Source organism: Nanorana parkeri, unplaced genomic scaffold (genome assembly GCF_000935625.1).
Source record: "Nanorana parkeri isolate BGI_ZX_2015 unplaced genomic scaffold, ASM93562v1 scaffold13, whole genome shotgun sequence".
NCBI classification, from domain to species: Eukaryota; Metazoa; Chordata; class Amphibia; order Anura; family Dicroglossidae; genus Nanorana; species Nanorana parkeri.
In genome coordinates this window covers 2,355,170-2,380,532 of record NW_017306281.1, presented here as the reverse complement: position 1 = coordinate 2,380,532, position 25,363 = coordinate 2,355,170, and the positions used below count along the sequence as shown (strand labels likewise).

Here is a 25,363-nt window from a genome sequence, read left to right as displayed (position 1 = left end):
TATATCAGCTTTCCGGTCCTTACATGTGGTGGCTGAATTAGTTTTCTTTTTCAGGGTTCTTTTCCTTTTAGTTTCAGCTGGTGATCCTGCTAGTAACACACTTCCTGTCCTAGGATGACAACACTCACTTACTGTACAGGTTGTTACCCTAGAACCATAGAACATGTCCCCCTTTCCTCTTTTCAATAACATAGGTGGAGATAGCTGGGAACAGTATAACTGATCAGCTCACAAGACGTCTGGCAAGACCAACATGTATTATTTTGCACTTATCAAACCCTTATAACAAAACACTTTCAACTGTATATTTAACAGACCAAAAGGAAGCAAGTAAGAGAAGTTCAGTGTTAAGGTTTACATACGCTTTAAACACAGCAATGCACATGCAAATTGAAGGCGAGCTTAATATTTGACACAAATATTTTAAATCGAGTAGATTTAGCGGAATCTGGACTGGAACATACACATGCCCTCTGGTGAAATGTGCACCCTAATTATTAAACCAAGTTATAAGTACAAAATGTAAGTATCACACTCTTTTTTTATGCTCCCCAAGTTACCAGACGAGAAAACCATTTTCATAGCTGTTGCTGACCAGTAAAACCTGTCTGCAAAAGAGAAATTGAAGCAAGTTTTTAATATTTTATGCAGTATTTCCCTAAACCATAAAAAAAAAAAATAGGTCTACTACCAAAAGCGGGACAATATCAAAAAGGAGTTGAAACTACTTGCTGGACTAGAAATTGGGTTAGGGTGGATGGAAATAATCATTTACTTGGTGGACAGTGCATGTGATATTTGTGTAGTCATCACACCACACGCAAAATATGAATTTCCTGCTTGTTATATCTCTAATCAGAGGAAATTATGAGACATAATGTGTATATACAGTGCATTTGTTGTATATGTGGAATGATTCAAGTAGAGGGTAGAGGCCTTTAAAGGAAATCATGATGGTAGAATGATTACGGTTATTGTTATGTCTATATTAATGTATTTTTATTTTTGATGTAGTACATTGCAGAACGGCTGCAACAACCAAATATCCAAAAGAATGACAATATTGACACCAAACATAAGAACTCTGATAGTACATGGTAAGATTATGGGAAGCTAAGTAGGTCAAATGCCCATGTTACATTCTAGTTGATTCTATGTTTTCAACTGCATTTGATGCAGTACTGGTTTGTCAGCATTAAGCATGAGCATACCTGTATCCAGCAGGTGTATGCATTTGGGTGGTTAGAACATCTTGGGGAAACAGGTTTAGACAAGCTTCTGAAATACCAAAATCTACGCAGTGTTAGACTTCAGAAACGCAACAAAATGGGGATTCCTAGGGGAAATAGAAAAAAATTTGTTCTTTAAAGCATTGGATGCAGATTATAGGGACTCGAATGCTGACCACACATGTGGCAATTTGATAGCGCTACCCAACTTTCCATTTTTTTCTCAAATCACAAAGCAACCATGTGCATTTGCTCAATCGGAAAGGGGTTTTAGATTGCCCATATCGAATTTGACAGACAAATCTGATTGGTATTGATTAAATGAATATAGTTTCCCATTTATATTCCATTTCAATAAACTGGGTTGAAAGTGTCAGTTGATTGCTCTGTTTCACCTCTGCAATTCTGGTGGTTGATCAAACGTGGGTGGTTTTTGGTTATTACTTGCGATTGTATGTGCTATTCCTGGTGGCTCAAAAGTAGTTAAAATTGACTGAGTATTGTCTTGTGTATGGGCCAGTTTAAGGGTTAGTTAAACTCATAGGGCTCAAAAGACGAGCTGTCTTTGGTTCCTGCATATACGGAGGCTTCAGATGACTTTTATGCACTTCACAACATTGAGCCTCAATGACCGAGGAGGCGCCAAGCTACAGTTCTATTACTGTTTTGGTGCCGTTATTTTATCCAGTCATTTTTTGTATACCCTGGAAGCGCCAAATCCTGAGAACAACATGCAAATTTCAACACTTCTTGGAGTGCTTAGAGCAGTCCCCCTTCCAGATGCTTCTATTGACCAGTAAGGCTGCCAGTCATAATGACCTACCATTACAACAGGTCAGGAGACAGGAGGGGTTTGGCCAGCTCTTGACAGTGCTAGGACCTGTTAAACTGTGCATACTAGAGTGTCCTGGTATTTAGGGCTCTTTGGATGCGTGAGAAGTAATCTAAAGTTAAGGCATGCCTGTATTTAATCTTGGGACCAATTTAATCCCTCCATTATACTGACAGATGTACTTTTGTATTTGTCACTTATCATTTTTTGTTTTTTTTCTCCACAGACTTAGACCTTAACTTGATTCCACTTGGTAAACAGTCCCCTCATTATTGTGAAGAATGAAGAAATTTTTTAAGCTGAGTATCCTAAGCGCGTTGAGTCCCCAGGGAGGAAAGTGCTATAGAAAAAAAAAATTATATTTGTCACTGTATAGGTTTTTTTTAGTGTAAAAGATTGCAAAGGAAATGTTTTACTGTTCTACTACAAATCTTTAATCCTTTGCATTATTTTTTGTGTAACCCATTTTCACTGTTATATTGTAACATGTTACCTAGCTGTTTATATTTTACATTGTACCAAAGAACTGGACCAGTATTAAAAAAAAATTATAATGAAATTATTACGTTGCAAAGTTTAATTATTTAAAAAAAATGCTTGGCAGCGTTCCTTCTGTTGATGGATCAAATGTGCACTTGCTGATCACTGCCACAGTCTTGACACATTCCTTTAGGTTTACTTGTACTGAAGAAGGTTACTAACCTGTCACTGGTGATGCAAAAGCAGACACTGGTTTAGCATTCCTCAAGACTGTCCTTGAAGCCCCATAAACTCTATTATGCAAATCTTGACTGTATCTGGGAAGTCAGCACTTGGCACTCCTCTCTGTACCTATAGATCTGTTGTGAAAGGGCGAGGCCATACTTTCTAAATGACATCTGATTTAGGGCTCCCGTGGAGTGCTAGAGGAATGCTGTGCCAATATAAAGACATTCTATAACATCCAATAACAGGTTAAAAACTTTACCTTTAACACACATTTAAGCTGGGTAAACACACATATATTTTCTTTGTTTAACCTGCTGGCTGAACGAAGAAAATATCACAGGTATTCCTCCATCAACGCTTACGAGCATGGATCAAGGAATCTCCTGCTGTTTCCATTGTATTCTGCCGCCGGCCGCTGTCAGAATACCTAAACAGAGCTAGCACCTGATTGGCACCCACACATCGAATTTTAAAGTGTGTATAGCCTACTTAACTTTAGCCTGCTGGGAAACAGAGCTTAAATACATATATATATACTGTAGGAGCTGTTTTACATACAAGGATTTGTATTTCTCTCCATCCAGGTCTGAAATTTACACAGCTCCGACAAAAATCATAGCCCTGTCTGGCAGGCAGAAGACCTGCTTTGTTTCTTCTGTAATTAAGTAACACTTGAAGGTCTTGCTCCCTCCATAGTCTGTAACCAGACAGTAAAAGGAAAAGCAGCAGACCGATAAATCTTCTGTCTTCATATCCGCATGTTCCTTATTAGCACATGAACACTGAAGCACATATGACTGGCTCCTTATGCTGCTTCTCCCTCTTCCAGTCTGAGCTCAGTTATACAATGCACTGCAAGAGGCTGTTACTAAGTTAAATTTAGGTACTTGCACTACTTGCATTAAATAATACATTTATTGATATATCCGTGAATACAGAGCTACATTAATTTGTGTCTTTGATACCTGCCTGGAGTTAAGCTGAAATGTTGTTTTCATAGAGGCATGAGCTGAACAATTTAGATATAACAGCCAGCTGAAATGATATGATATGAAGTCTCTCCTCTTCTGCCCAAGGCATCTAGGCGAAAGTGATGTCACTGGCAGCAAAAGAGTTAAACTAACCATACACCAGGGGTATGCAACCTTGGGACTCCAGCTGTTGTGCAACTACAAGTCCCATAAGGTGTTGCAAGACTCTGGCAGCCACAGGCATAACTCCCAGAGGCAGATGCATGATGGGATTTGTAGTTTCACTACAGCTGGAGTGCTGAGATTGCCTACACCTGTCATGCACTGTTAGAATTTTGTTAACGTTTGTTCAAAGTTGTTCATCAGAGCATTTGATCTTGCCATCATTGAGTCAGCCAACTGAGTATGGAAGCCTATAAAACTGGTCTGCAGATGCTTGGTCTGCTCAGCTAAGCAAGTGTATTGTCAAGCTAAACAACTGTTCACACACCAAACTGGTTTTCCTGTAAACGCATCATTGCCACGGAGTCCTGTTCGAATATGGAATTTGCAACTGGAAAGTAGCTTTAGTGTATCCTCTCTTAGAAACTATTTCATGTACTAGAATTGATAGATTAGTGGGTGCATGTGTACTGTACATTTGTAGCAGCCTGTATGTTTGTTTTGTACTGCTTTTCCTGTAACTAAGTTTGTGCAATCAGCATTTTTGCATAGTAAAGTATGGTAAATAATACTGGGGTCAGTTTCCTTGAGCTTTACTGCAAGAATCGGACAATAGTTATATGTAAACGTTTTGTCAAGCATTACATTTCAGTGCTTGTCCTTGGGATAAGCTTTACATTTAGGGGGCTCATCCTTGGGATAAGTTTTACAGGCAAAACAATGCCACAGCGAGATGAACCCCACAATTCAGGTAAGTAGGGGTGTAGTTTAAAGGGGTTCTAAACCCTCTGTTTTTTTTGCCTATATCTACTGCTAGCAAGCAGTAAAAAAAAAAAATGCTTTAACTAGGTTTAAACTTACCTCGTTATCGCTGCGCGCTCCCGTGCAGAGAATCGGGAACTGCTCGTACGGCCGCAAAGGATCTTGGGGCGGGCACAATGTGCAGTTCCGATTCCCGGCCGGGAGACGAGCAGAGACGCAAGGTAAGTCTATGGACGTGTGCACCCGCATGCAGACACCGTGGGATCGGAGGGACAGAGCAGTCAGCGCTGGATCGGAGGGACAGATGAAAACATCAGGAAAGAAGAAGATCGGAATACGAGACATCATTTAAGGTAAGTGCTAACATTACATTGGGGGGGAGGGAAATTTTTTTTTTACTTTAATGTCACTTTAAGGGTAAGGGGTTATTGTATGTAACTATGTTTCATGTTATACCCTAAATATGGGTGTAACATGATATATGGTCAGAAAGATGGAGTATGCTGTTAATTTTATTAGATTATGCTAATCAAGCATTAACATCCCTTGTGCATGAGCAGCCTAATATCTCAACCTTGGAAGCCGGTGCTTTTTGGAAATGTACATGCTTACTCCGCTCTTACTTTGTATCATAAGATGTGGAAACACAGGAAATCTATCCTTAAAGGGTTTCTAAACCCTCAGCTTTTTTTTGCATATATCTACAGCTAGTAAGCAGTAGATATATGCAAAAGGTTTTTTTTTTAAAAACGCTTTAACAGCGGTTTAAACTTACCTGTGTCCTCCCCACGCGCTCCCATCCGAAAATTTGAAACTGTACGGGCGGCCGCAAAGCATCTTGGGGCGGGCGCATGCGCAGTTCACATTTTCGGCCAGGACGCGAGGAGAGACAAAAGGTAAGTCTATGGATGCGTGCACCCGCATGCAGACACCGTGGGACAGGAAGTGCCAGCAAGCTCAGAGGAGTCAGCGCTGGATCGGGGACTCGCCACAGCACTGGAGAGAAGGCTGAAAACTGCAGGAAAGAAGAAAATGTTCAGATTAAGAGACATCATTTAAGGTAAGTGCTATAATTAACGTTGGGGTGAGGGGAACAAAAATGTGCCTTTTAATATTCACTTTAACTATAAGGGCTTTAATGCATATACCCCAGTGTGGCACACGTGACTGGATTAATTCTCAAAACGTCTAATTCTAAAAAAAAGCTTGCAGTATTTGTCTCTCCAAGTTTTATCAAACTACTACACATGAATCCTTCCAACAGCCATAGTCAGTTTTCCATCACAAGAACTATGTTTTTTTAGTTATATCCAACTTCATCAGACCATCACTGATCAATAAAAACTTAGTGATCTCACACTTCACCAAACTGAGCTGATTTTGCTCACTTCCAGTGTAAGAGAGGTCATGCCTTGCTTACTAGTACCCATAATAAACTGTCACTAGCATGTACAAAATTAGGTTCAGGATGTAGGTCCACTTACAGATGAACGGTGGTTGGAAGCCCTACAAAGAATACCACAGATGGCGATATCCCCTTCTTTGAGAATCACGCAATTATGTATCTTGCATAGAGTATATTTGAACCACTAAGAATCTACCTATTTTCCTGCAAAGACTCCCCACTATGTCCTAGGGGAACCTCAGGACACAGTGACCTCATTTAAGAACTCTTTGGCAAAAACATTGGGCATTCAGTCACCCAAAATCGTGGTTGAGTTGAGAATGGTGTCTTATTTGCTACCTACGTATGCATTCATTTTTATTTATAGAGTGCTTGCATCATGTTAGCATTTTATCTTGATTGGGAGTGTCTGCTTCATGTGACATGGGAATGTGCTATTAATAATAATATGGAGGTGGCAGCTTATTGTGACAGCCACAGAACTTTACAGAATGACATGAGTCAGTAACAAGTGACAAAGTAATCTATGTGCACATGTCATTTTACATATGTTTAATGTTTATCATTCTGGTAGAGGTGAATGCTACTAATTCTACTAATTCACTAACAACAACTGTTTGGTGATTAACCACCTGCTGTCCGGCCGTTGTAAATAAACGGCCGGACAGCGGCTTCTTGAGAGCGGGTGGGCGTCTTTAGACGTCCTTTCCCGCTCTTGCCCGCCGCTAGGCGGCAGGCAGAAGCGGGAAGTACACGAGCTCCGTTTGATCTTCTCTTCGGAATGCAGGCAGTGATGTGTATCACATCACTGCCTGCATTCCTCTGTCACTCTCCGGTACAGAAATCGGAGAGAAGCTGGTGAAGCAGGTCTCTGCTTCATCAGCTTCTCTGGGGGTCCCAAGGTGACATTAGGGGTCTTGAAGACCCCTGATGTCTCCATAAAGAGGACCTGTCACTGCAAATTGGCTATCACATAGGGAGCTTGTTTGCTCCCTATGTGATGGTAATGAAGTTCAGTGAAAAAATAAGTTTAAAAAAAATTAAAGTTACAAAAAAAAATTAAAAATCACATATCAAAGCAATAAAAAAATGTAAAGTCCCCCGCCCCCACATGCACACGCAAACATGCGTCGAGTCCGCCTACGTGCGAAAACGACGATTACATTTATTGCGTTGCACATGATACATATCGCCGCAAATGTCGGAGTGAGAGCAATAATTCTACGGCCATTAATCTTTGATGACACTAAACTGATGAGCGTTAAAAGCTTTTAAAGCGTCGGCTGTGGTCAATTTTGAGTATGGTAGTTTTTTTGCGATATAGCGGGTGCATGCAATTTTAAAGCTTGACATGTTTGGTGTCTATTTACCCGACGTGACCCCGTCTTTTATATTTTACCAAAAAATTGGGTAATAGTAAATGTTTTATAACATAACGTAGGGAGAACAGCTTTTTTTCAAAATTTTCTGTACTTTTTTCATTATGTAGTTTAAAAAAACCCCGTAGTGGTGATTTAAATACCACCAAAAGAAAGCGCTATCTGTCCCCAAAAAATGGTATAAAATTAATTTCAGTACAGCGTTGCATGACAGAATAAATGTCAGTCAAAGAACAGCAGCGCTGAATACTGAAAAATGGCCTGGACAGGAAGGGGGTATAAACACCCCGGTCAGCAAGTGGTTAAAATAAAGTCTAGAACTCTTGTATCCAAGTGATGCACAGACACACCAAAGCATTCAAATGATGCTCAGCTTTTGTTAATGGGCCTAAATGGGTGCCAAGAGGATTGAATGCTTCACCTAGCGTCAGACCTTACTGCACGTCCCTGTTCTACCCCAGACCTTTTATCCAACATCTAAATGAATACACTTGTTATTTTGAAAAGCCAGTATAACGGAAAAGTAGTGATGGAAGAAAACACAAGTGGGTTTAACCAATCATTTTGACATATTCTTCATGGTCGGTGTAGTTGGGGGCATGGTTCGGGTGCCATCTCTGTCCATGGCTGTGTTTCACGCCACAAATTAGTGTGCTGATGCACATTGCTTGATATGCATATCAGGGTTTTATTAAATTGACTTGAATGGCAAACTGCAGATCAATACACTTATAATGCAGCACACAGGACGTATCCACAATACACCACAACACAGTACATTGGTGTGAACAGCTCTCCTTCAAAACAAAGGGGAGAATTTATCAAAACTGGGGCAGACAGAATCTGGATCAGCCTCTCTCTTCCTTTTGTTCACCTAAGCTTTGAAAATAAAAGGCAGAAGCTGACTGGTAGACATGTGCGATTCGTTTCGTTCCGAATCGAAATTCGGACGAAATTTCGGAGATTCGGATGATGTATCCGAATCCCGAATTACAGCTAAAATTAATGCAAACAAATACGAATTTCCGATTTCCCGAAATCTGTTAGCGGTAGTCTGGATGAAATTTAGTTTATTGGACGAAATTTCGTTGCAGCAAAATGACATTAGAAATTATTTTTTTCTTTTTTTTAGTCTGCAGAAGATGGGGAAAAAAAAGGTGAGGTTCCCCCCCCCAATTCATACCAGACCCTTTAGGTCTGGTAGGAATTTTAAGGGGGAACCCCAGCCCCAAAAAATGGGGGGAAAAATGTGGGGTTCCCCCTAACATTCCTACCAGACCCTTGATCAGAGCACTGGCCCGGCAGGGCAGGAAAGGAGGGGGCCATCGAGCGCCCCCCGTCCCCCCAACGCCTTACCAGGCCACGTGCCCTCGGCATTGGGAGAATGTCCCCATGCCGATGGGGACAAGGGGCTCTTCCCCACAACCCTGACCCGTTGGTTGTGTGGGTCTGCAGGCAAGGGTGCTTATTTGCATTGGGGTACCCCCTTTAATTATGGGGGCACCCAGATGCCGCCCCCCCCCTTGTGACTGAGTAAGGGGTACTTGTACCCCTACCCATTCACTAAAGGGTTAAATAAAATAGTGACCGTCCGAACCCGACGAAAACTCGCAGCAAAATGACATTCAGCCCAAAAAAATGGGCGGAGCGAGCCGTGACGTCACGGTTCGTTTCGCCCATTTGACATTCTCAGCTGTCAAATGCTACATAGCAATGGGGAACTCCCGAGTGCTATTCGTGAGTTTACGATTGCTATTCAGGTCTGTGAGCTGAGGTGTCATAATGCTTTACATATGACAGCTGAGAATGTCAAATGGGCAGAGCGAGCCGTGACGTTATGGCACGCTCCGTTATGTGTGTGTGTGGGGGGGGGTGTACAGGGACAATGATGGCATGCTTGGACTTGTAGTTCCTTAGCTGATAAATATGTGTGGGGGTGGGGGGTACAGTTCTATTGGATGTTTATATAATATGGGGGGGGCGAAAAAAATGTTCTGCCCCGGGCGCCCATAACTCTGGTTACGCCACTGCGCCCATCTGTTTACATTCAAGCATTTTGCAGCGTGTTTTCGTCGAGTTCGGACAGTCGTTGTACGGCGGGACTTTTTTTTTATTTTCGGCGGGTGTTGTGCATTGTGATTGACGCTGGATGACATCGATGGAGCCATTTTTTTTTTTTTTCAATTAAAGGATTTTTATCAAAAGTCTGGACTTTTTACTAACTATTTGATTTAACCCTTTAGTGAATGGGTAGGGGTACAAATACCCCTTACTCATTTACAAGGGGGAGCGGCATCTGGGTGCCCCCTTATTTAAAGGGGTACCCCGATGCAAATAAGGGATACCCCGATGCCCCCTTGCCGGCAGACCCCCACAACCACCGGGTCAGGGTTGTGGGGAAGAGGCCCTTGTCCCCATCGGCATGGGGACACCCTCCCAATGCCGAGGGCACATGGCCTGGTAAGGCGCAGGGGGGGGGGGGGGCGCTTGATCGTCCCCACCCTTACCTGCCCTGTCGGGCCTGTGCTCGGATCAAGGGTCTGGTAGGAACATTCCTACCAGACATAAAGGGTCTAGTATGAATTGGAATGAACCTCACGCTTTTTTTTTCCATCTTCTGCAGACTAAAAAAAAACACGTTTTTTTCCCCCTCAAATGTCACTTTGCTGCTACGAACGAAACGAAAACGAAACAAAAGTTCAACCGGACTACCAACTTACTGTTGTGGATGGTTCCGAAACGAAAATTTTGGATGGAATCCGAAATCCGAATAACGAACCAAATTGAATTTTGGATCTGAAATATGAAAAACAAAAGAAATTCAAATCTGAATCGATACGAAATGAATTGTTTGTGGGGTTACATGTCTACTGGTTACTATGCACAGCTGCTTCAGATTTTTTCTGCCCCAGTTTTAATAAATACTCCTCAAAGTATTTTCCCTTTTCCATGCATTTTTCTGCACTCGAAAATACACTGTGAATCCAGTGTGCACAAGCCCTCAAGATTTATCGCAATGGAATGGTTGCCAACATTTTAAAATAATTAGGAGGGTTATCTTGAAGGAGTTGAGAAGAAAAATGCGGTACACTTTGGGGGCTGCCCATCTGCCACTAGTGGGCATGGCCTCAAAAGGTGGGCTGGTCAATAAAGTGGCGCCTTTCCTCATTTGCTATATTTTAGCCTAAATAGAACTTGGGGGTACACAGAAGAGAAGATGGGAGTAAAATAAGCCCCATCACTGATGTCACTGGCAGCAATAGTAACTCCCAACATTGGTGTCAGTAGGAGTAAAAATAAACCCCAGTATTGGGGATCAGTCGTATAACTTTTAAAGCCCCCCCCCTTTCATTGGCAGTCTGCAGCAATAACACTTAACTCCTCCACCCCATTTTATTGGTAGTCAGTGGCTTTAATGATTAACCCCCCTTTCACTGGTGATCAGTGACAGTAAAATAACCCCCCCCCCCTTTTCATTGGTAGTTAGTGGCAGTAATAATACCTTACCTTTTATTAGTGATCAGTGACAGTGATGATACACCCTTTTCATTGGTAGTCTGTAGAAGTAATGAATAACCCCCCCACCCCCCTTTTCACTTGTGGTCAGTGACAGTAATAATATCCCTCTTTCATTGGTGGTCAGTGAGAGTAATAAATCCCCTCCTTTCATTGGTGGTCAGTGGCAGTAAAACACCCCACCCCCTTTTTATAGATGGTCAGTAGCGGTAACAATTAACCCCTCACCTGTATTCCATTGGGGGTCAGTGCCAGTAATAATTAACTCCCCCTTTGATTGGTGCTCAGTGGTAGTATCAATTAACCTCACCCCCCTTTGTCAGGCCAGGATTATAGTCCTACTGTCGGATGCAGATCACTCTGCCTGGCAGCCCCACAGTTGTTTCAGTACAGGGTGCTGTAATGCAGGGAGCTTTCCTGGAGCTGGCACCCTACTGTAACTTTGCACTTCCGCCAAATATCCTGAGTCATGTAGAACGTAAACAAAGTACCCCAATTCCTGGGACTTTCCTTAAGATACAGGATATTTGGCAACTATGCAATGGACACTCAGAGATGCCTTTCTGCATTGTTTTGTTGTTGTTGTAGACTTCCTGTCAGCTTGAATAAGTCTGATCATTATCTCTCTTCTTGCCATTGTCTCCATTAGTGAGATTCCTAGGTCATCAGTTTCTAGGATGCTGCAAACACAACATGTGGTACTTTTCAAACGTTCAAATTTTTTTTATACTGTTCACCATAAAATGTAGATTTACTGATACATATTAAAGTGATATTGAAGTCAAAAGGTTTTTAAGCTATTTTAAATTCTGATTAAATGATTCACATGTGCTCCCTGATGTTTAAAAGTTTTAGCTTTTTTGCAGAAAAAGCTTGTCCCCTGAGCTCTGGACCCTGATATCCTGTTTCAGGGTTCATTCACACCAGATGCAGTGCGTTCCGGCCCGATTCTGGCTAGAACGCACTACCTCGCATTGCGGCCGGCTTACTTTTTTTGCAGAGCAGGAGGGGTCGTGGCGGCCATTGAAGTGAATGGCACCGTAGCCACGCCCCGCGGCCACAATACGATCGTCCGCACGGGATCGCAAGACACATTGTGCCTGTGGTCCGGTGTGATAAAAATGCTGCAAGCACTATTTTGATCGCACCACACCGGACCGCAGGCACAATGTGCCTTGCTATCCCGTGCGGGCGATCGCATTGTGGCCGGAGGGCGTGGCTACGGTGCCATTCACTTCAATGGCCCGCCACGCCCCCTCCTGCCCCACAAAAAAGTGAGCCGGCCGCAATGCGATGCAGTGCGTTCTGGCCAGAATCGGACTGCATCTGGTGTGAACAAACCCTAAGGGCTTGTTCACATGACATCCAGACCAGATCTGCAGACGCGGTGCTATGTGTTTGTGGCGCGTTTTTGGTGCGTTCCAGTAAAAAACAAAAATGTTATTTAATTTTTTTTGCTGCAGTGGGGCTGTCAGTATGTTAGCTGCAGTGCAGTGCGTTTTTGACACGCTTTTCGTTTCCGGACCATATCCTGACCGGACAAAATGTGACATGCAGTATTTTTTCTGTCCGGACCTGAACGGACTGCGCACGTGAGAACTGTAGCCCATAAAACACATAGGGATACATTGGGATGCATTTTTAGTGCAGGAGCCCACGGATCTGGTCAGGACAGAATCCGGACGTCGTGTGAAAAGGCCCTTAGGGTGGTTCCTTTCCCTTGCAGGCTCCTATGGAGCCACAAACACAGCAATGCAAAACACTCCCCCCAGCTCCCCTCTCCTTCTCCAAGCTAGTAGATGGGGAGCTGCTGGAGACTGTTCTGCCTCTTGCGATTTTGTACTGGACAAGACGTTAAAGAAGAACTATGAGGTGAGTGCTTTTCACTCACCTCATAGTTCTAGCCGACCTGTGACAATAAGACTGTCACAGGTCGGCTCAGTAGATCGGGAAGTGAGCGAACACATACCGGCGTTCGCTCACTTCTCGATCCTGTCACAGCTCTCTGCCGTGACAGGAGAGTGGCTGGATTCCCCCCTCCCCGCTCCGATCCTCCAGCGCTGACTGGCGGAACGGACGGGGAGGGGGCGGGTACAGCTGGCTCTGCCTCTAGATAGGCAGAGCCAGCTGTCAATCACGCAGCTGGGCGGATCCAGACATATTTGTCGGGATCCGCTTCAGCTGCGGCGTCTCAGTATACCGCGAGCTGTAGCTCACGGTATACTGAGCTTAGGGTGACGAGAGATTCAGAAATCAAAAGATCTCGCTGCACTCCTTACCGAAGAAAAAGACCCATACGGACGGGTGGGTGCTTGTAGTGGCCACAGATGGCACCGTGAGAAGATCAGAAAGAAAATAACGTCACCAGCACTCCAAAGTATAATCAAGCAATACTCCATTTATTGGTACATTGCCATTCAAATGCAAGCGCTTTCGGGGCCTCAGAGGGTCCCCCCATTCTGAGCCTGATGAAGGGGACCCTCTGAGGCCCTGAAAGCGCTTGCATTTGAATGGCAATGTACCAATAAATGGTCTATTGCGTGATTATACTTTGGAGTGCTGGTGACGTTATTTTCTTCCTTAGGGTGACGAGAGGACGCTAGTTTGTGTCCTCCCATTACCCTAAGGAGAACTATGGTTAAAAGCCCTAACCCCATAGTTCTCCTTTAAGGGAAGCACAGTTAAAAGATATGGAGCCAACTGTTTTGAAGTATGATGACTGTAAGTGCTCGGACAAAAATAAAAGATATAATTTGCTGGGGAATATATGTTTGTTTGATCTGAAATCATTGTTGAAAAAAAGTTTGAGAGTTTAATATTACTTGTAGATATAGGAATACATTTACAGTCAAGATTTTGTTTGTGGGAGGTGAGCACATAATGTAGCTCTGCTGATTCAGGGCTGATATTTTTCCTTCCCAATGTATCAATTTCCATTATGCAACATTCCTGTCCTCTGGGGAAAGGTCAGGAGTGATGTTTCCTGTGAAGAGTTCAGTTTGAATTGTTCTTCATGTCAACAGCTGTGTTGATGTTTTTTGGCATGAAGCCATAGGTAGAACCACGGCTATATGCTGACAAGAATCATTTTAGTGTAAAGTAGAACACCGGTTGATTTCACTTACCCCCTCTTACTGGAGGAGAACATTATTTCTAGGTAACATTACACATACATTTTAACAAAAATAACAGCAAAATACACAATGTAGAAAATGTTTTAAAAACCCAAGCGAGATGAAATACTGTATATGTTTTGTTATTTGTTTAAGAAAAAATCAAGTTGTCTCTGTGTTCCTGTACCACTGCTTTAAAGTGGACCTGAAGCCAAACCCTTTTTTAGTTTTGGATAGAGCAGAGAGGGATTAGAACCCATCAGGTTTGTATTGCTGTCTGTGTCACTGTTAAGGTGCTCATACACTGCTCGATTCTCGTACGAGAATCGAGCAGTGTGAACGAAGACGTGCGACCGTTTCTACTGTACGGTCGCACGTCTTTTGTCGAACCAACATGCTCGAAAAACCCGCCGAGAATCGTACGATTGTCGGCGGGTTTCTAGCCTACTCGTCTGATAGCTGAGGAACGGGCCGGTGTGCGCACGCGCACACTGCCCGTTCTGCATTGCGGTCATCGGAAGCCCGCCCCTCAGCGGGTCGGGCTTTCGATGATCGCAAGTACGATCTGCCCGTCCAAGGTGGGCAGATCGTACGAGCTTTCAATAAGCATACGACCATCGCAAGACAAAAGTCTTGCGATGGTCGTAAGGTGTATGGGCACCTTTAGGGAGCTTAACCCTATTTGTCCCAGTGACCATTGTCACTGAAAGTGAACAAAAATCACACATGTTGTGTTGTCATCAGAACAGGAATAGATGGGAGATCTTTGAATGGGGAGACTAGTTCTAATGACCCTAATGGCCACCAGGGATTTCCAAATTGCGGTGGTGTGCACTTCATGCAGTCCTTTTTTCAGTGCAGTGGCTCATGACGAGGCAGAACCGCATCGCACTGCGCTGTGCCCGTAGAACTTAAAGGGTTATTAAAGGAGAGCTATGGGGTCAAGGCTTTTCCCCATAGTTCTCCTAAGGGTAACGGGAGGGCACAAACTAGCGTCCTCCCGTTACTCAAAGCTTAGTATACCGCAAGCTGCTGAGACGCTGCAGCCGGAACAGATCCCGACAATTCTGTCTGGATCCACCCAGCTGCATGAGTGACAGCTGGCTCTGCCTATCTGAAGAGTCTCGGGCGGCCGCAAAGGATCTTTGGGCGGGCACATGCGCACTACAGATGTTCGGCCGGGAGACGGGGAGAGACACAAGGTAAGTCTATGTAGCAGCATGCACCCGCATTGACTCCATGGGACATTAGAGAAGAGGAGGACAGAGGAGTCGGCGCTGGATCGGAGACCTGCACCAGCGCTGGAGGGACATCTGAAAAGGACAGGAAAGAAGATCGGATTAAGAGGCATCAATTAAAGTGTTACTGAAAAATGGCCTGGATGGGAAGGGGGTTTAACACCCCGGATGTCAACTGGTTAAAACACTTACCTTAAATGATGTCTATTAATCCGATCTTCTTCTTTCCTGTAGTTTTCAGCCTTCTTTCCAGCGCTGCTGCGGGTCTCTGATCCAGCGCTGACTCCTCTGTCCTTGCTGGTACTTCCTGTCCCACAGTGTCAGCATGCGGGTGCACGCGTCCATATACTTACCTTCCTTGTGTCTCTCCCCGTCTCCCGGCCAAAAATCCGAACTGTGCATGCGCCTGCCCCAAGATGCTTTGCGGCCGCCCCAGCACTTTCGGATTTTCGGACTAGCAGTAGATATATGAAAAAAAAAAACGAAACCCTTTTAGAAACCCTTTAAGGTAAGTCCCTACAGCAGGATTGGGAAGGGTGAATTTTTTTTTTACTTTAATGTCACTTGTGAGATATCAATAAAGTTCTAACAAAAAAAAGTTAACAGTGTAAGGCTCTGGGGTCGTGCATAGGCACTGTGACAGCTGACACACACCAGCAGCTGTGCATTGTATATTCCTGCCTGGGAGCCACAGGCACTGTGTACAGCTGTCCATACAAACAAATAGCTGTGGGCGGGTATACATTGGTGCTTCAGTAAACACACGCATACGTAAAAGACGTATGCCCCTGGATGCACACTGTCTGTGTCTGAGGTTGTACGTCTGTACTCACATGTTTATGCATGTACCAGCGTATACCCGCCTATACCCATTGATTTGTATGGGCAGCTGCACCAGACATCCCAACTCTCCCGGACGCTCCGGGAGTCTCCCGCTATTAGATATCGGCTCCCGGGAGAGAAACACTTCCTCCCGGAAAGGTTTAATCTGCTCGATTAAACCTTTCCCTGCGATCGTTTTTTTTTTTACATCAGGAGCCGCGGCCTGACCGTCAGTCAGAAAAGGCATACGAATGCTTAGCTAGATTCCTATTGGCTATTGCACCTTGCAATAGCCTAAGCAAACTAGCTAATGCACCCGCCCACTGTTGTCAATCAGCAGAGGGGGACCTGAATTTTTCTATCAGGTCCTCTTCTGGTGATTGAAAGCAGCAGAGGGCGGGTGCAATAGCCAGTGTGCTATTGGCTATTGCAAAGTGAAATAGCCAATAGGAATCTAGCTATGCATTCTTATGCCTTTTTTTTTTTTTCTGACGACTGCAAATGTCAGAATACTAAAAAAAAAAGCAAAAAAAAAAAAAAAGCCTGCAGATAGCAAAGAAGCTATTGCTTCCTGTGCTATCTGAAAGAAGCAATTTCAGGGAGGTGTCCCTATCATTTCAGTGTGCTCTCTCCCAGCCCTCCCTACGCGGATGGGAAGTTCCAGGGCAGGGAAATACACCTGAATGTGTGCAATGTATTTTACACATATAAAGAGTACTATCTTGCAAAATACGGGTCACTTTGCACCAATGCAGGTGAGAAAACCGGCCAGGTATCTGATAAGAGCAGTGAAGGGAGATTTGTACATGATTCCCTAGATTTTAGGGCCTGTTCACATGAGATCAGGTCCTGATCAGCAGACGTGGAGCTGCTGATGCAGTGCGTTTTTGATGCGTTTTCGGTCCGGATGCTGACAGTTCATTTTTTTAGCCAAGGGGCTGTCAGTATGCAGATTCAGCCTCTGAGGTCACTTCCGCCCTCTCGGAACATCTACTTCCCTTTGTGTATGTAAAGCTGGTGATCAGACATGTATCACATATTTGCAGGCATGTTGATGGTGCTAGTTACAGCAATTTGCAGAGAACGAGCCCGCAGGAGACGTCGTTATTGGGTACACCCAATCTTGAGGCTCCGGGACTCCAAGGGTCAGTTCTGGAGTTTGTATGAGGATTTGCGAGGTCACCCGGATACATTTTTTTCCTTTACTCGTATGTCCATGGCAAGGTAATGGGCATGTTCCAAATGTTTGCAGTTCATGTCGTTACCTCTACCCCAACCTGTCTGTCTATCGTTGATAACATCATGAGCAAGAATACCATTTTTTTTCCTTAGCTGCATTGCGTTGCGTTTCCGTTCCATTTTCGTTGCGTTTCATGCGCGTTCGTGCGTTTCCGGACCGGACAGAATGTGACATGCAGTATTTTTTCTGTCGTAAACGGAACGGACTGCGTACGTGAGAACTGTAGCCCATAAAACACATAGGGATACATTGGGACGCATTTTGAGTGCAGCAGCGTACGGATCCGGTCAGCACACAAAACGGACGTGGTGTGAACAGGCCCTTAGGATGAGTCAACATGTACTTCTTTCTGTAGTTCTAGCCATGTGAGACACCGCTCCGCCTGTCCCATGCACCGTCCGGGACACCCACTTAGCAGAGCTGTGCTCTATGTCAATATTTGTCCAGGTGACACCAGCCGCCCCCGCTGCGTCATGACGCCACAGCTCGTCTAGTGGACGCCCGCTGGCCCCGCCCCCTATCTGGTCCTTTCGCTGAGAGACATTACCCAGCATTCCGCGGGAGCGGCTGGCTGCCAGGTAGATCGCGGTGCACTGAGGGGGAAACGAGAAGAAACGTGCAGGGCTTTGCAGGTTACCAGAGGACGGCTGCTCAGGGCTGAGTGTGCCGGGACTACAGCATGAACAGCATCAAGAACGTTCCGTCCCGGGTGCTGAGCCGGCGCAGCGGACACGGCTTGGAGGCGGAGAGGGAGCAGTTTGACAGGAATCAGGTAAGAGAGACATGGAGGTGACAGATGGGTGTGTAAGTGGCTAGACCACGTCAGACATGAACAGGGCAATGAGAACGGCGGAAGGCAGGAGAGCAGGGCACCATGGAGCGCTGGGTATTGGAGAGCAGGTGAAGGCAGGAGAGCAGGGCACCATGAAGAGTTCTGTGCTGGACTGTACAGGGGGCAGGATAGCCAGGCACCATGGAGGGCTCTGCACTGGAGAGCAGATGAAGGCAGAATAGCAGGGCACCATGGAGAGTTCTCTGCTGGATAGTCAGGCACCATGGAGTCAGGCACCATGGAGGTAAAGACAGGATAGCCTGGCACCATGGAGGGCTCTGTTCCGGACTGTACAGGGGGCAGGATAGCCAGGTACCACGGAGGTAAAGACAAGATAGCCTGGCACCATGGAGGACTCTGTACTGTAGAACAGGTGAAGGCAGGATAACTGGGCACCATAGAGGATTCTGTACAGGAGAACGGGTGAAGGCATGATAGCTGGGCACCATAGAGGATTCTGTACTGGACAACAGGTGAAGGCAGGATAGCAGGGCACCATGGAGAGTTCTGTGCTGGACTTAAAGGGGGGAGGATAGCCAGGCACCATGGAGGTAAAGACAGGATAGCCTGGCACCATGGAGGGCTCTGTTCCGGAGAGTTCTGTGCTGGACTGTACAGGGGGCAGGATAGCCAGGTACTACGGAGGTAAAGACAAGATAGCCTGGCACCATGGAGGACTCTGTACTGTAGAACAGGTGAAGACAGAATAGCTGGGCGCTATGGAGCGCTCTGTTCTGGAGAACCGGTGAAGGCAGCATAGCTGGGCACCATGGAGGACTCTGTACTGTAGAACAGGTGAAGGCAGGATAGCTGGGCACCATGGAGGATTCTGTACAGGAGAACAGATGAAGACAGAATAGCTGGGCACTATGGAGCGCTCTGTTCTGGAGAACAGGTGAAGACAGGATAACTGGGCACCATGGAGGACTCTGTACTGGAGAATAGGTGAAGGCAAGGCAAGATAGCTGGGCACCATGGAGGACTCTGTACTGGAGAACAGGCGAAGGCAGGATAGCTGGGCACCATGGAGGACTCTGTACAGGAGAACAGGTGAAGGCAGGATAGCTGGGCGCCATGGAGGACTCTGTACAGGAGAACAGGTGAAGGCATGATAGCTGGGCACCATGGAGGACTCTGTACAGGAGAACAGGTGAAGGCAGGATAGCTGGGCGCCATGGAGGACTCTGTACTGGAGAACAGGCGAAGGCATGATAGCTGGGCACCATGGAGGGCTCTGTACTGGACAACAGGTGAAGGCAGGATAGCTGGGCACCATGGAGGACTCTGTATTGGAGAACAGGTGAAGGCAGGATATCCAGGCAGCATGCAGGGCTCTCTAGTGGAGGGAGAACAGGTGAAGGCAGGAAAGCAGGGCATCATGGAGGGCTCTGTACTGCAGAACAGGTGAAGGCAGGAAAGCAGGGCACCATGGAGGGCACAGTACTGGGCGGTGCAGGAGAACAGGTTAAGGCAGCATAGCCACGCACCAGGGTTGGCGCTCTACCTCAAATAGGATTGCATGTGGAGTCTGGATTTTTAGCATTTAAAGGGATTTGTTGTAAAGTAACCTGAAAAAACACAATTCTTTTCGGGGTCTGTCATATTAGATCATCTGTTGTCTTGATGGATTTGGAGCAAGAATCAATTATTAGTAGTACCTAATACAGCTCCCCATGGACCGTTCCCATTTATTTGTATGTTAACAATAGGTAATGGTATTGGGTGGTATTGGGGAAGGGGGGTTGTTTGGGGATTTTGTTGTTTGAACGCATAAAGAAAAAACGTACCCTTGCATGAATAGGAGGAAAGAAGGAAGTTGTAACAGATGGGTCAAGATGAGGGGAAGGTGAACAGGGAAGGTTGCTGAAGTCAGGGTGGTTCTCCCTCTGTTGTAAATGGAGAGAATATATTCCTATTTATCGTTTATAACTCAGTTCCGAACTACTCATGAAATTCTGTTAAGAACATTATTACAATTCCAAAAAATGGCTGGAAAATTATTTCCAGTGATAGAAAATAACCCTTATACCACACAGTCTTGTGACGGTCCATTAGTATTATCCTAGCCCTGAGCCTACTCCTAGTGAAGAGTAACTTCAAGTGTTTTCTTTCTAAGAAATAGCAAGTCTTACTGCCATTGGAGGGGGTATTGAAGGGTGTTTTTCAGATAGAACAGTGGCTATAGAAGTCCATGCTGATGGAATACAGATGGGCTTTTTTATACTTGTTTGGTGGCTGAAACAGCTGATACCAAACACATTGTTTTGCACTTTTCCAAATCAATCTGAATGTTTTTTAGAGTTGTTCAATCTGGTGCATATTGATGCATATATATTACAGTATCAGAGCCAGTAAGTTCCCCAGGAGTCAGGGAATGGCAGCTTGCTTCATAGGCTTTTCACCTAGATGTTTAGCTTTGAAGCAGATTCTTTTGGAAATTTAATATGAACATATTGTGACATATTGTAAAGATTTGTCCGTTTCATTTTGTTCTTTCATTGCCCGACTTGTATTTATCCCTGGGCAACATTCTTTATGGTCTTTGTCATAAGTTGTGACATCGCACTGATTTGCATACAGTTCCATCCGTGAAGAAGCTTTGCAATGTATACTAAGCTGCCTATTTTCAATAAATGCAGATGACCACGTGCCTAAATGTTATGGAAATGGTGAGCTAATAAGTGGTTAGTGGAAGAGTGGAACCCCATTTAAGAATTGCCCTAGGAAAATCACTTAAAAATGTTGCAGCATATCTCTGAGTCAATATAAACCCAATCACTATAATTACACAAGTTCTTTATATGTTAATGTCAAAAGTCATTTTCCTGCCACGTCACTTCCTGTTATGGGGGGACAACTGTAGCAAAGCTGACACAAATGCGCAGGCATGGTCCACCATTTTCACTATCACAATGCCGACCCAGACCAATCAGACCAATGATGTGCAGTTTGTGCTAGAGGGAGTGCTGGTAGACAAATGCCCGGAGCAGATCAGTAGCACTTTTATGCAGAAAATGAGCGAAAAGGGTGAAAACTTTATTTTCCAAAATGAAAAGACATGACAGTTGATTGATACGTAAAGCTCAGTTTGCAAATCTGTGAAAGCGTAGTTTACCTTTTCTACCATGTTTCATGTTACACACACATTTAAGGCTCATTCACACCACATCCAGATTACCTCCAGACCAGACTGTTTCCAGACCCAAAATGCATCCCAATGTATCCCTATGCTATTTCTGGCCTCTGTTCACACCAGCGCAGTCTGTTCCAGACCAGAAAAATAGTGCACGTTTCGTCTGGTCTGGAATGCACAGGAACGCATAGAAACGCATGGAACGCACTGGAACATACCTGAAGGCCCATTTTAAGCTAAAAAAAACAACTAAATTACGGCTCCGGAACGTGGCAAAATCGCGATGAACTGCATTCTAGATCTGCCCCGGAAAATAGTTTGAAACTGCCGCAGTTCCAATGCATTCCAGACCAGACAAAATGAGACAAGCAGTATTTTTCTGGTGTGGTCTGGAACAGACTGCGCTGGTGTGAACAGAGTCTAGAAATAGCATAGGGATACAATAGGATGCATTTTGGGCCCGGAAACAATCTGGTCTGGAGATGATGTGGTGTGAATGGGCCCTTATGGTATGACATGAAACACGGTAACATTTCCAAACCCCTCACCCTCAAACCTTACCCCATTGTTTATTGAATTGGGGGGTGTTTCTTTTGGTAGACATGTTGATTTTGTAATTTAGCATGGCTCTCTGTCTTTGCTGCTGCATCATCCTTTCACAGATCCATTCATAGGGATCTGTAAATGGAAAGACTAGAAATCTCATCTACCGTCGTAGATTTCAATGAACAAGTGCAGTGATGCCACCGCACTTGCAGTCCATTGTTTACGTCCTCTGGCTGGTATGTAAACGATGCAGGAGGCTGTGCATTGAACCCATGATGCACTGCTCACGGTTGCAGTGCTCTGCTGTGGACTATACCTTTAACACAAGAGGAAGGCTCTCTAATTTAGTCATATGACTGTAATTTTTAAATCTCATTGGTCTGAGCTGATATGTCACCTTTCTGAAAAGCAGTATAGTTATCCTGGTGTGTTAGCTTTGTAAATTGAGCCTATAGAGCTTTACATTAAAAGTCACTCACTTAGGGCTTACATCATCTTTCCAGAGTCATTCCACCAATAACTGCTATTGTAGCTCGACCTAGGTGTTCAGGTATCCAATAGCTTTATTTTTCGGGTCTCCTGAACATCACTTATGTAGATTGATCCTTTAACTTACACTCTAAATAAGGGCCACATACATTTTTATGATTTACTGTGCTGTACATGCATTTGTAGGGTAAACATTTGAAATGGTGAGTCATCTGTTTTATGTACCAGATATAATTGTGGCTTTAATTATGTCTGGTATATTTCAATAGTCTAGTAATTGTCTGTTTGGGTTCTTTAGCACACACACGTCTATGACACGTCTTGCTAGCTGGCACAGTGCTCTGTGGTGCCCACATTGTCTGATGGAGGGAAATAATCTAACATGACAAGAACAAACAAACCACGTATTACTTAGTCCATTGCTTGCTCCCAGTAGCCTGGCATACCATATAAAGTTGGCTTTTATGATGCATAGTCATATGGAATGCCCAGATGCGGAAACACTTTGGAAATGTACCGCTTGTGAGCTGTGTCTGCCATGACAGCACAAGAGGGTTTTTTTTGTTAGATGCCCATTACTATTTTTGAATGGCCTCATACAGTAAGCATTACCACAAAAGATCTCCCTGGGGGACAGAACTGAGCTGACAACTGAAGAAACATGAGCAGTTCTCCATTCAAAGTTCAGCCTTGTAAGCAGTACATAAAGCTCACTATTGTGCATCAGCCTTCACAGTTTCCTGTCTTTAGTGTCTGATTTAAATGGCATCACTGCATGCTTTTAATTTTGTAGTAAAACAAATGTTTTGCTGTATGTCAGTGATGTTCGTAGTATAAACAAGGATAGAACGTTCTGCAGTATGCACTGAATGTTTCCAAGAAGACACAAGAAGCTACCTGAATTTGATGTCCAAATAAACATTGTGGATTATAATGACTGGTATGGAAACATGTTTTTCATGTACAGGACTTGCCAAGGGCTCGCGCGCACCACATCGGCACAAAGCAACGGAGGCTCAACGCAAGAGCACATAGAACTCAATTGTGCTCCCATAATAACACTGCATTGAGGTGAATTGTGGTGTATTGCGTAAAATTGCAGACATGCTGCATTCACTTGCATGTTGCTGCATGTCACAGCATTGCATATGTGTTGTGGTGTACTTGATGGACTTAGCTGAGTTTTTTCTTTTTTAATATACAGCATATAGGCATGGCCCAAATGACATGCAGAATAACCAGATAAGTCAGGTCAAATTGGATTCTAATGCCACTGCTTAGCTCAAGTAGCACAGAGAAAGCTATTTTGGCTTCACCATCTCTTGGTGGAGAATGCACACAGCCATTTTCAATGACAGAAATCCCATGATGCACTTTTATTTGTCTTGTCATGCTGTAGGCCTATAGCTGACTGGGGCTGTAAAATGGAAACGTTAGTCTGAAGAGCAGTGTGTAGAATGAGCAATGCTGAAGTACACAAACAGTTTTATACTCCCAGCTTTCATTCCACTAAGGATATGTGTGGTGAGGTTTTTACTGCTATCCGCGGATCTCTTCTGGTGACAACATTTTCTCCACATAGGAAGTGAAGGGAAATCTCCAACAGCAACATAGATGGTCCTAAAATATTTGTTTTTATAGTAGAGTGGGGAAAGGCTAGAACCCCTGTCAGCTGTTTATATCTAGTAACAAAATGGCCAATTACTATATACAATTCATAATTGGCATGGGCTTTAGACTAGGCCAGAAAAACACTTTTGTCTACAATGTCAACTGCATATATTTACTCACTCTGAACTAGTTTTCTTGGTGTTGAGATAGGACTTTATCTCAGTGTGGGGTTATGAACTGACCAATAGCTCTCAAGGACAGGCTTGTTATGTTCTAGGTAAGTATACTGTAGATTGCATGGACTGAACACATCCGCATATGTGTAACTTGGAGGTGTACAGTAGTATTTCACTATCATAATTTCTGTCAACAATTTGATGGAGTTTTATGTTACACATTTACCTATTTATTTTTAATTGGTCAATGCATGACCTGCAAGGAATAACTTCTCAGAATTGTCATTTTTATAGATAGATGTGGGTTAGCTCATATACAGCTCTATAACACACCCTTCTGATTGCAAGTTGGTAATTACAGCGTGCGCTATGTTTCATCAAGTATTGCGTAGACCTGTGGAACCTGTTTTCATTTTATTTGTTCCACTGTGCAGGTCTTGGCTATTTCACGGAGTGTGAGCTGTCCTTGACATGATAAAACTGACCACACATGTAGGTATGAAAATGGCATATGGGACATTTGTAGAACTAATGTGCCCCCAGCTGACCCCTCCAGAATATATTGTACAAGTAACTTGTTTATTAGAGACTTCCTCTTCTGCTTGGATGTGCATCTATGATGGCACGTCACCTGGTGAATGCCTTTGACCACTTATTAAAGTAGTATTAAACTCTCAAACTTTTTTCAATAATGAATCCAGATCAAACAAATATATATTGCACAGAAAAGCATTGCTGTACATTGTTGCCCAAAGTTTTACAATCATCATGTTTCTGAACAGCTGCTTCCAAGTCTCTCAGCTTGGCTTCCCTTAACTTCCTGTCCATTACAAGATCACAAGGGTCAGAGCGGTCTCCAGAAACTGTTCATCTACTAGCTTGGAGAAGGGAGGAGCAAAGTAGCTTGATTTGCTGTGTCTGTGGAGACATAGCTTATTTGCACACACAAGGGTGACTGCATAGGACCCTGCAAGAGAAAGTAGCCACTCTAAAACAGGACATCAGGACCAGTGCTCAGGAGACGAGCTGATTCTGCAGGAAACTAAAACGTTGAAACATCAAGGAGCAGCATTTGTTGTAAGTGATTTCATCAGCATTTGAAATGGCTTAAACTCCTTTTAACTTTAACTTGCATAGTTTTCCCATAGTAACCCAGCAATGTTTTACAAATACCTGTTGATCCTGCCAGTGAAGTCTAC

At 44.2% G+C, this 25,363-nt stretch overlaps 2 protein-coding genes across 3 annotated transcripts in view; both read left to right on the top strand.

Annotated features, from left to right (window-relative positions):
* Positions 1 to 17,871, top strand: part of CCDC62 (coiled-coil domain containing 62) — a 44,872-nt gene extending 27,001 nt beyond the window's left edge. Inside the window, exons 12-13 of the mRNA XM_018556870.1 lie at positions 1,015 to 1,097; positions 17,733 to 17,871. Of these exons, the coding sequence (XP_018412372.1) occupies positions 1,015 to 1,097; positions 17,733 to 17,871 (222 nt within the window). The remainder of the gene's footprint in view (positions 1 to 1,014; positions 1,098 to 17,732) is intronic.
* Positions 17,829 to 25,363, top strand: part of HIP1R (huntingtin interacting protein 1 related) — a 90,196-nt gene continuing 82,661 nt past the window's right edge. For both annotated transcript variants that reach the window (XM_018557347.1, XM_018557357.1), the window contains exon 1: positions 17,829 to 18,149. In XM_018557347.1, coding sequence (XP_018412849.1) covers positions 18,057 to 18,149 — 93 coding nt within the window. In that variant the 5' untranslated portion in view covers positions 17,829 to 18,056. The remainder of the gene's footprint in view (positions 18,150 to 25,363) is intronic.